The sequence below is a fragment of the Magallana gigas genome, chromosome 5 (genome assembly GCF_963853765.1).
Source record: "Magallana gigas chromosome 5, xbMagGiga1.1, whole genome shotgun sequence".
NCBI lineage: Eukaryota > Metazoa > Mollusca > Bivalvia > Ostreida > Ostreidae > Magallana > Magallana gigas.
This window is the reverse complement of record NC_088857.1, coordinates 56,958,531-56,970,752: the sequence shown is the minus strand read 5'-3', so window position 1 is coordinate 56,970,752 and position 12,222 is coordinate 56,958,531. Positions and strand designations below refer to the sequence as shown.

At 35.2% G+C, this 12,222-nt stretch overlaps 1 protein-coding gene across 3 annotated transcripts in view; it reads right to left on the bottom strand.

The window, feature by feature from the left end:
- The window catches only part of LOC117684913 (uncharacterized), a 65,528-nt gene that overhangs the window by 52,163 nt on the left and 1,143 nt on the right, over positions 1–12,222 (bottom strand). For 2 of the 3 annotated variants that reach the window (XM_066083802.1, XM_066083801.1), the window contains exon 2: positions 9,443–9,658. In XM_066083802.1, the coding sequence (XP_065939874.1) occupies positions 9,443–9,658 (216 nt within the window). Of the gene's footprint in view, positions 1–7,226; positions 8,586–9,442; positions 9,659–12,222 lie in introns of those variants that run through there. The other variant, XM_066083803.1, reaches the window with a different exon arrangement.

Sequence of the window (12,222 nt, the reverse complement as noted above, 5' to 3'; positions counted from 1 at the left end):
TATCTGCATGAAATTAAACTATTGTTCTACTTATAAATAAATAAATAACAAATCTTATAACATATGAAATCTTATAAACTATGGATAATGGAAATTTACTGAAAAATAGGTATGTTTTATTTTATTTTGCAATAAAATTTATTTACGTTGTTAATTTTATTTTTATTGATTTGTCATAATTCATTGTTTGATCACATGCTGCGCTCGCCCCAACGGTCGCACCGTAAAACATATTATAGAAAAGACTCAATTTTAAGTCCAAAGGTGAATGATACTGTGATAGTGGGTTGTCCCAAAGATTCACAAGTCCATTTAAGGGTTCTTCATTTATTCAGATATAGAAATTAAAGGATTCTATTGGCTATAGTAAACCACCTGATCATGTGCACATGTATTAAAGTGACCATACAGGTGAAATGCCTTAAGGCTATAAAATATCAGAAGCCACTAGAATAGATAATTAAATAATAATTACTTGATAGGTGCATAAAAGACAGGGAGTTATAGGGATAATAGTCTGTTTCTAAATATGTACATGTAAAATATAAATGAAATGTAGGATATGAAGATGATGATGTTGATGAAATATGAATAATGCATGAATTTTATTATCATCATAAAATGCACCCTATTACAATACCAATCATTTTATCTTTCTAATTATCCATGTATATTTTATAATTTTTGTTACTTTGATTAACATATCAGAATCAGCACCCATAATCAACCCCACCACCCCAGTCCGAACCATTACATGGTATCTGTTTTAGCTCTCTCTCTCTCTCTCTCTCTCTCTCTCTCTCTCTCTCTCTCTCTCTCTTCCTTCTGGTGTTTCCATGCTTTCTCGTGATGAGTCTCTCTCCATGTGTAACATTTAACTAATTCTGATCATCTCGATCATTTGTCAATTATGCAAGGTGTAATGTGATTTTTTTTTAAGAAAATCATTTTTTACCAGTTTATAAAACTTTTAGACCCCAAATTATATTTTAATTTTAATACATCATTCAACAATTAAGAAAAGTGTAAATGAAAGGTTTTTTTTAAATTTTAAGCAAAAATAAATGCAAGGTTTTTTTATTTTAAGAGAAAAACACCGTCATTTTATTTAAAGTCTAAGTAGGGATACATGTGGATCCAGAAAATTTTTCCAGGGGAAGGGGGGGGGGGGGGGGGGCGGGCAACAGTTATTTGAGTTTGCCGGGGGGGGGGGGGGGGTGGGGGGGTGGTGAGGGGGGTCCGAAGCATTTTTTTTGGCAATTTTATAAATTAAATGTAATTTTAAGAAATTTGAATTTTGAAGGGGGGATCTGGACCCCTGACCCCCCTCTAGATCTGCGCATGGGATAAATGTTAATTTCATGCTACTATTTGTCTACCAGGATTAAATTAAATTTTTCAAAATCTTATTGCACATCTATAGGACAGTCCCTATCATATCTCAAGATATGATGTATCTATTCATTAAATAATAAGGGGAGTTCTTGGATCTAGGTTTTTTTAGGAGTGATAAACGTCAATTTTCTGCTATTTTTTGACTCCCTAGATGAAATTTAAATTTTTAAAACCTTACTGCATATCTTTAGGACAGCCTCTATCATATACCAAGATATGATGTGTCTATTCATTAAATCATAAGAGGAGTTCTGGGATCTAGGTTTTGTTTAGGAGTGATAAACGTCAATTTTCTGCTATTATTTGACTCCCTAGATGAAATTTAAATTTTTAAAACCTTACTGCACATCTTTAGGACAGCCTCTATCATATCCCAAGATATGATGTGTCTATTCATTAAATCATAAGAGGAGTTCTGGGATGTAGGTTTTGTTTAGGAGTGATAAATGTCAATTTTCTGCTACTATTTGACTTTCTGGATGAAATTAAAATTTCTAAAACCTTATTGCACATCTATAGGACAGCCCCAATCATATCCCAAGAGATGACAGAGCTACTCCAAAAGTTGTAAGAGGAGTTACGGGAACCATACTTTTTTTGCAAAAAAACGTCATTTTTTGTTGCCCACTGATCCCTGTGATGAAAAAAAAAATTCTGAAACCTGATCACACTTCAAAATGACACCCCCAATCATATTCTAGAAGATCATTTTGCTACTGCAAAAAAAAAATGACGTTTTTTAAACCAGATTTTTTGTAAAAAAACGTCATTTTTCAGCCACCAAATGACCCCCAGGGCAAAATTGAAATTTCCGAAACCTTATTGCGCATCTATAGGATACCCCAAAACATATTCCAAAAGATGATTTGTCTATTGTTGAAAATGTAGGAGGAGTTCGAGGAAGAAGGTTTTTTGTGAAAAAACATCATTTTTTACCAATTATTTGACCCCCAGGACTACCAGAGAATTTTTGAAACCATTTTACAAAACAACATGACACCCCCAATCAAACTCCAAGAGTTCAGATTGCTAGTTTATACGATGTAAGAGCAGTTTGAGAAAGTAAAACGTGACAGACGGACGGACAGACGGACGGACGGACGGAACAGGACAACAACAATATACCCGAACTTTCTTTAGAAAGTGCGGGTATAAATATACCGTATTTTTCGGACGAATCGTCGATGCGGACGACTAGTCGAATTGCTCATTTTTAGCCAAAATTTTAACAAATTCCTACGATACGTCGATTCAGACGATACGTCGATCTTATCACTTCTAAATGGCATATAAAACTGCAGTAACATTATCAGTGTATGATGCCACGATGTCCCCGATATTGCTACCAATTATTATTAATGATTGACATTTAAACAATTACGCTTTATACTTATGCATCATATTTTCAAATACCGGTAACATCTATAAAGTCGCTTGCATTGTAAACAATTCCCGATATCGCGTGTTATGCAAGTTGTATGAGAGTAAACTAAACTTACTTTGTCAGAAATATTTTATTCCCTTAAAATAATTATCCACTCTGACCATCGCCAGTGTATTCGCCATTACGTAACCAGCCACCTGTTGACTCGGCGCGTGGTCAATGTTTGTTTAACAATTTCCGGTGTCAGAAGCATGCACCTGTCTCGTGTCGGACTTCAAAGGGGGATCTCAAGTGCAGAAAGCTTAGCAATTACTATGATTTGATGAAACTTGTTTACTTTGTATACAGTAATGTAGTTACACGCTATTGTTTTACATAGACACTGTTAGAAATAGATCGATCATTTGTACGACTTGATAATGACGATATACGACATACATACGTTTCCTAAAATTTTTATTTAACAACAATTAAAGAATTGGACAATAATTAATCAATGAACTTTAATCACTCTTATAACGGTACTCTTTATATACACAGGGAGTGAACACGCCGTATAGATCTTAGTCTTAGGGAATGATTATTACATAGCACAACCGATGTCAGCCTACTGTATAAACATTAGTATTGATAATTGCCGATTACGTATTTTAAAATTGAATTTGACCATAAAATATTTCTTATTTATACTTTTCACTAACAACTCTTTACTAATGAAATAATAAAACTTAAAAACATTCCCCGGACTTACTGCAATAATTTTTTCCATTCAAATTTGGTTTTAATTTTACTGCGCAATGTTATCTTCCCATTAGTGTCATATATGGAACCATGTGACGATGTGTTTATAAAAACGGAACGGTAAAACTTTTAATTGATTAAAGACATGTACCATTTTTTTAATTACCGTTATTATAATGTATACTGGTGTTAACAAATGAGTGAAAACGATAATTAATAAAGATGAACGATGAATTCAACAAGGTAATTTCCAAGCACACAGCCAACTCAAGATGATTAAAACCAAGATTTTTAATGCTATTTTTAACAATTTTCTGACCTCAAGCGTTAGACAAGTCGATTTAGACGATAAGTCGGGTGCTCTGCTTCAGAGAAAAAAAATACCGACTAATCGTCGGAAAAATACGGTAATCACTCCCTCCCTCCTGGGTTTAGAAACCTCCAGGCGACAATATTCCAAACAAATATTTTTTTAAAGATGGCCTAATATCTTGGAATAAAAAAAACAAGAGGCCCAGTTGCCACATCACTAATCTGAGCATCAATAGTTATAACTTTTGTCAAAGCAACATTATGAAGTCCACACAAATAATATCGACAATTTAGTAGAATATAGATACATCTGTTTAAAGGAACCATATTTTTTCCTATTTTATACTAAGCAATGTGCTCCATCCAAATTTCAACAAAGATGAATGTACACTACAAACAGAATGCGTTATTACAAATTTCAACAATTCAATATATCACAGGCATAATATTTTGAACCCCCTCTCCAATAACACTGAAAATTAGAGGGGGGTTCGAAATATCGCGGCCAAAATATTTTGAACCCCTTCTCCAATAGGAATTGACAATTGGAGGGGGTTCAAAATATCGCGGCCATAATATTTTGAACCCCCTCTCTAATAGCAATGAAAATAAGAGGGGGGGTTCAAAATATCGCGGCCATAATATTTTGAACCCCCTCTCCAATGGGAATTTGAAATTGGAGGGGGGTTCAATATATCGCAGCCATAATATTTTGAACCCCCTCTCCAATAGCAATGAAAATAAGAGGGGGGTTCAAAATATCGCAGCCAAAATATTTTGAACCCCCTCTCCAATGGGAATTTGAAATTGGAGGGGGGTTCAATATATTGCAGCCATAATATTTGAACCCCCTCTCCAATAGCAATGAAAATAAGAGGGGGGGATCAAAATATCGCAGCCATAATATATTGAACCCCCTCTCCAATGGCATTGAAAATTAGAGAAAGGGTTCAAAATATCGCAGCCAAAATATTTTGAACCTCCTCTCCAATGGGAATTTGAAATTGGAGGGGGGTTCAATATATCGCAGCCATAATATTTGAACCCCCTTTCCAATAGCAATGAAAATTAGAGGGGGGTTCAAAATATCGCGATCATAATATTTTGAACCCCCCTCTCCAATGGGAATTGGAAATAGGAGGGGGGTTCAAAATATCGCGGCCATAATATATTGAACCCCCTCTCCAATAGCAATGAAAATAAGAGGGGGGGGGGGGTCAAAATATTGCGGCCATAATATTTTGAACCCCCTCTCCAAAAGCAATGTAAATTAGAGGGGGGTTCAAAATATCGCGGCCATAATATTTTGAACCCCCTCTCCAATGGGAATTGGAAATTGGAGGGGGGTTCAATATATCGCAGCCATAATATTTTGAACCCCCTCTCCAATAGCAATAAAAATTAGAGGGGGGGAGATCAAAATATTGCAGCCAAAATATTTTGAACCCCCTCTCCAATAGCATTGAAAATTAGAGGAGGGGTTCAAAATACCACAGCCATAATATTTTGAACCCCCTCTCCAATGGGAATTTGAAATTGGAGGGGGGTTCAATATATTGCAGCCATAATATTTTGAACCCCCTCTCCAATAGCATTGAAAATAAGAGGGAAGTTCAAAATATCTGGGCCATAATATTTTGAAGCCCCTCTCCAAAAGCAATGTAAATTAGAGGGGGGTTCAAAATATCGCAGCCTAATATATTGAACCAGGGGTTCAATATTTTATAGGGGGGTTCAATATCTGCAGCGATATATTGAACCCGGGTTCATAATATCGCATAATATATTTCGCGGTATCAAAATATTATATGACACCAGGGGTCATGATTTTCATAACTTTCAATCTACACTACTTGAGAATGCTTTCACACAAGTTTCAGCTTTCCTGGCTGATTAGTCACTGAGAAGAATATTTTTAAAGATTTACTCTATATATTCCTATGTTAAACTTCAACCCCCCATTGTGGCCCCACCCTACCCCAGGGGGTCATGATTTTCACAATTTTGAATCTACACTACCTGAGGATGCTTCCACACAAGTTTCAGCTGTCCTGGCTGATTAGTTTCTGAGAAGAAGATTTTTAAAGATTTACTCTCTATTTTCCTATGTAAAACTTCGACCCCCCATTGTGGCCCCACCCTACCCCTGGGGGTCACGATTTTCACAACTTTGAATCTACACTACCTGAGCATGCTTCCATACAAGTTTCAGCTTTCCTGGCTGAGTAGTTTCTGAGAAGAAGATTTTTAAAGATTTACTCTATATATTCCTATGTAAAACTTCGACCCCCCATTGTGGCCCCACCCTACCCCCGGGGGTCATGATTTTCACAACTTTGAATCTGCACTACCTGATGATGCTTTCACACAAGTTTCAGCTTTCCTGGTCTTATGGTTTGTGAGAAGAAGATTTTTTAAAATTTCTCGAAAATTTTCATAAATTTCTAATTATCTCCCTTTGCAAAAGGGCTTGGTCCTTAATTTTCACAACTTTGAATCCCCTTAGGCTAAGGGTGCTTTGTGCCAAGTTTGGTTGACATTGCCTTAGTGGTTCTTGAGAAGATGTTGAAAATGTGAAAAGTTTACAGACAGACGGAAGACAAAATGTGATCAGAATAGCTCACTTGAGCTAAAAACTATATCCCTCTATAATGCAAAAGGAAAGAAAAGGAAGCGACCCAACAAAAAACATTTTAACAAACAGCAATCTGTACAAGCCCTTTCACTCCCTCCCAAGAGTCAACAAGAGATCTACACTGCTTCCATTGACCGCAGAGGCACACATATCATGTTTTATCTTGAAAATCATGATGGATCTACTACAAATGGAAAGTACGCTTATGAGGTTCAAAGCCATTTGTTTAAGCCTTTCTTCAAAAAACTTGAACAAGAAATCAGTGACTGTAAATCAGGGAAAGGATACGAGGTCATAAACAGGAACAGCACCCAATACTTTCCTGTATCCAGAGTCTTCTTCAACACTTTTCATGCATCATCTTACTCCTTCAAAAGCCAGGCTCTTGAAAAATTGTCACTCTTCTCCAGAAGGCATTTTAGCATTCAAAACAAAACTCTATGATCATGTCAAACTCTTCCATACAAATGCAGACCTCTAAATTTCTCAGCTGAATACAAATTAATTTTTCAAAAATCACTCTATTATATTTTCCCAATTAGGTCATTTGATATTTATTCTGTGTCCTGTACATAGTGCTAGGTAATGTGACTGCAGCGCATTATCATCAAATTCAAAGGACCCAGGATAAATATACACAACTCAAATTTTTTTTTTTTTTTTTTTACAATATTTTAAAATAATTCTCCCTTCTGTTTTTCTTTAAAGATTCCAAATTTTGTTTAATTTACTGAATAGCATTAGAACGTCTGTGTTGAGTTGAGTTGAAGATATTTTATTGACTAATGATGTCAAAAGGATTGGACACAAGTTCCAAAAACTTAGAGAGTCCTCTCCTTGTTGTACATAATATATTACAGTGCCATACAATGCCAGTTAACATTTATAACAGGTATAGTACACTTAATGAAATAGAAATAAATCACTAGTTTTGAATGATGAAATACTGTAATACTGTGCAAATCTAAAATTAGAATTAAGATGGATAAGAAAGTTATGCAATTACATTTAAAACTTAGGTAAATCTTCCACACTTTTGTATAAATGTATGAACTTCTTTAAATATTTTTACATTTTCATCATAAGATAAAGTTTTGTCACCCCACAGTATCAAATGTACATCAATTATATTCAAAAAGTTCAACGATAAAAGATTATACATAAATGATCGTCTTTATAATGAATATTTTTTACAAACGAAGAACAAATGATGTGCATCTTCTAAATTTCCACATGAACACATTGGGTTGGCTATTATATTACATCGATGAAGATCATAATTGAGAACACAATTATGCCTTAATTTCATATGAATGATATTTAAAAATCTTTTACCAAAAAAGAAATACTTAGGAGGCTTTGTATAATCGCTCTGTAGTGTTTTCTTAAAAATACTCAATGAAGTAGCTTCCCTGGTATTAGTACTCAGACTATTCCACTTACGAATAGTGTCAGGAAAAAATGACTTGTTAAAAACTTCTAATCTACATCAAGGCGAAGAATAGTTTGAGGAGTTTCTAGTATTATAGTTGGAACGCGTGTAAGTTATGAACCAGCGGAAACTCTTGTAGTTTCTTAAACTGCTGGGGAACGGCATAATGCTCTATCTTAGTATCAAGTAAACTTACTTTTTCCATCAGAACAATTTTTCTTTATACCTTGAAATCTTAATTCATTTTTTCCAAAGTTTTGTATCTAAAATACTATTGCTATTTATTTTTCTTTTCTATAAGTAATCAATAATAGGTAGTTCCGTTGTGTCACATGTTGATTTCTTGTGGTTGTGCTTACTGATTGATCATTTATCATGCCTTGCCCTATGCCCAAATTTGCAGATTCCATGTCAACATAAACCGATGCCATCCTTTTTCCAATCCCATGAACACCTTTGATATAAGCTATAATGGAACTCCTATAGCAAACATGGGATGTTATAGCTCTTATAATTATATACTTTTTTTTGTCATGATGGAACTCCCTACTGGTGGGATGTCATGACTTATTGTTTATCATGATGGAACTCCCTCAGGGGATGTCATGATCATGAACCAGGTTGCAGTTTTTCCCAGTTACTGGTAGAAATTCTTTGTGGAGACGTCCACTTGCTGCAGTTCCTGTCTGAGGACATCAAATCCAATAAACAGTACAAATTACAAAAGAAAACCAAGTGCAAATCAACAAACCAATACAGAACCAATACAGAACCAATACAAAGACTTTCGTGATTATGTGAAACATGACTTATTCATTTCATCTATTCATTCCATGGACTGATGTGACATTTATGATGCTGTTTTCAGAGAGACAATCTATTTTCATAATGAACAATGTAAAGTGAAATAATAGCATCTTTTAAATTTTATAACTCTATTGTTCAATGTATGTGTTTAATATTTTTCTTTTGCATTGTACATGCAAGTCTTGATATTTTTTTTTTCCTTTCTCCAATTCTTTTTATAATGGGCCCTTGTATATATATATATATATACATGTATATAGTAGCTAGTACAAATATTAGTTTAGAATTCATTCAATTAATAAGAAATCCAAGGATTTTTGCTGAATTTTGTCTGAAAATGAGCAATTCAGCCTATGCCCCACGTCGACATATGCCCCGGAAAATACGGTAATTGGTCATAAAAGTTAACAGACAGCTAGATAAATGGACAATGGACAAAATGTAAACAGAAAAGCTCACTTAATGCATTTGGTTCAGATAAGCTATAAAAGGAAATATAAGGAAAATAATAGTAGAAATATCTTCTGTTGCAGATGGAAAACTTAAATAAACAGAACAATTCTAATAGGTCTTTCCACAAAAAGGGGGAAAAACTTAATTACGGTACTAAATAATATATCACTTGCCAGACACCATTGTCTTGTCCCAATTGTCATGGTGTATGACTATTACACATGTTCTCATTTATTTAAATTTGTTCAATGATAAAAGTACCTTCATAACTGTTTTTTCGTACCTATTCCTGTTCCATCAAATACAGGCGTCACTTTACATCCACACCTGCAGCTCTTCTTTCCCCTTGCTTTATTATCAATTTTGTAGGACTCTCCAGGAGCTAACTTTCCTAGCAAGTGCTCCGCAAGTGTAATGCTTATATCCGTCTCTGTAGCTGCCATTTCTTCACCTTTTACTTTCATGTCAAAGACTTTTTTCAGACAGGTTTCGTTATACTCTACAAATAATAAAGTTTTTTTTTTGTTAAGTTTATTTACATACCCTGAAATGTGCTATGTACTACGTTACATGTACGCCACACAAATGGTTTTACACTAGGTACATCATTTGAACAAACACTGCACAGTTTACACAAGATGCTACACGGTTGACATGAAACGCTGTCTACAAACAAGAGGCCCATGGGCCACATCGCTCACCTGAGCAACAACAGACATAATAAAATCAGCTTTATGCAGTCATATACAAAATATCTGAACAATGTCATATAATAGATCCTGTATAAAAAAAATTCCCCTGCATACTGTAGATTCCTTATTTTTCGTGAGTACTTAATTCCGCGAATCAACCGTTTTGCATCAAATCGTGAGAATATAAAATCGCAAACACCAAATTTTCATCACAGTTTCATTTAGTTTACATCTGTCAGAAAAATAAAAGCGAGATTTTAAAATCCGCGAGATGTGCCTCTCGTGATTTTACGCGGATATTAATTCCTCGCGTTTAATTAGGAATTTACAGTATTCTTATGTTTATCATTGAGCCCCTTTGTAACAGGGTGATTTTACAGTCATATCACATATTGAGCATTGCAGTTCTTGAGAAGATGATCAGACTTAAACAACTGTTTATATATGGATTATAAACCTACATCAAACTTTGAACCCCTTGTGAGGTCTAAGAATTGTCCAGGGGCCAGAGTCTAAACAATTTTAAAGAATCAACAATATGTCAAAATGCTTGCATATAAGTAAAACAATATATAAAAACATTTGAGTTTTTGTGAACAATTTAAATGTTTTCCTTTGTAAAATTGGACCCCCCCCCCTCCTGCCATGTGGCTCAACCCTACTCCTGAAAAATCATTATCCCTGGGGGTAGGGTGGGGCCACAATTGGAAGTGGGGAAGCCAAATTTTTACATAGGAATATATAGGGAAAAATCTTCTAAAACACAAATTGTCTAGAAGCCGGAGAGCTCTAACTTTAGTCAGTTCAGTCTTCAAATAGTCTAGATTAAAATTTGTCAAAATCATATTCGAACAATTTGAATCTTCCCTACTTGAAGATGCTTCCACACAAGTTGCAGCTTTTCTGCCCAATCGGTTTCTGAGAAGATTTTTTAAAGATATTTCTCTATATATTCAAATGAGAAACTTCGAACCCCCTCCCCCACTGTGGCCCACCCTACCCCTCGGGATCATGATTTTATCTATCTTGAATCTACTCTAACCGAGAATGCTTTCACACAAGTTAAAGCTTTTCTGGCCGATCGGTTTCTGAGAAGAAGATTTTAAAAGATTTTCCTATGAAAAATTTCGACCCCCCCCCCCCATTGTGGCCCCACCCTACCCCTGGGGATCATCATTTGAAAAAAACTTGAACCTTCACTACCTGAGGATGCTTCCACACAAGTTACAGCTTTTTTGGCTGATTAGTTTCAGTGAAGAAGATTTTTAAAGATTTACTCTATATATTCCTATGTAAAAATTCGACCCCCCCCCCATTGTGGTCCCACCCTACCCCTTGGGATCATCTTTTGAACAAACTTGAATCTACACTACCTGAGGATGCTTCCACACAAGTTACAGCTCTTCCGGCTGATCAGTTTCAGAGAAAAAGATTTTTAAAGATTTACTCTATATATTCCTATGTAAAAATTCGACCCCCCCCCATTGTGGCCCCACCCTACCCCTGGGGATCATCATTTGAACAAAACTTGAATCTACACTACCTGAGGATGCTTCCACACAAGTTTCAGCTTTTCTGGCCGAATGGTTTTTGAGAAGAAGATTTTTGAAAAATACCAACAAATGTTCAATGATTTTTAATTATCTCCCCTTGAAAGAGGGCGTGGCCCTTCATTTTAACAAACTTGAGTCCCCTTAACCTGCTTTGTGCTAAGTTTGGTTCAAATCGGCCCAGTGGTTCTGGAGAAGAAGTCGAAAATGTAAAAAGTTTACGGACAGACAGACGCACAGACAGACAGATGGACAGACTGATTCAGCATGGTTCAGGCTCTATGACTTGACAACCGACATCATACAATCTTGAAATAAGATGTTTACTGTCAACTTCGATCATGTGTTGATCCATCATTTTTCGTTTTTAAATGTTTTTTTAACTTTGATAGTGGCGGAGAATCTCATTTTCTTCGTATTATGAATAATGAATATTTCGATGCTGTTTTTGAGCATGTTTTTCTCTCATGCAGGATGTAGAATTATGTCGCTAAATGAAAACCCAAAGAACGACGTTTACAAATCCGGATTTGTTCGTTTTTTCAAAACGACAATTTTGCCGAAACCTACGCTCGCAGGTTATGTTAAACATAGAAATAATTTTGAACAGCCTTATTTAAAATTTAGGTTTAAAATCTGTATATATCATTGTTACATCATAAAATAAAGTAAGTCTTCCAAACTTCTCACTAATTCCTGTGGGGGAGAAGTCATAAAGTATAAATTTCTGTCATAGGTTGGTCCTCAAATAAAACTAGATAAATATGTTTTTGCAATTTTCCCAATTTGAACAGTTAACACGTCAATTTTCCCAATTCCAA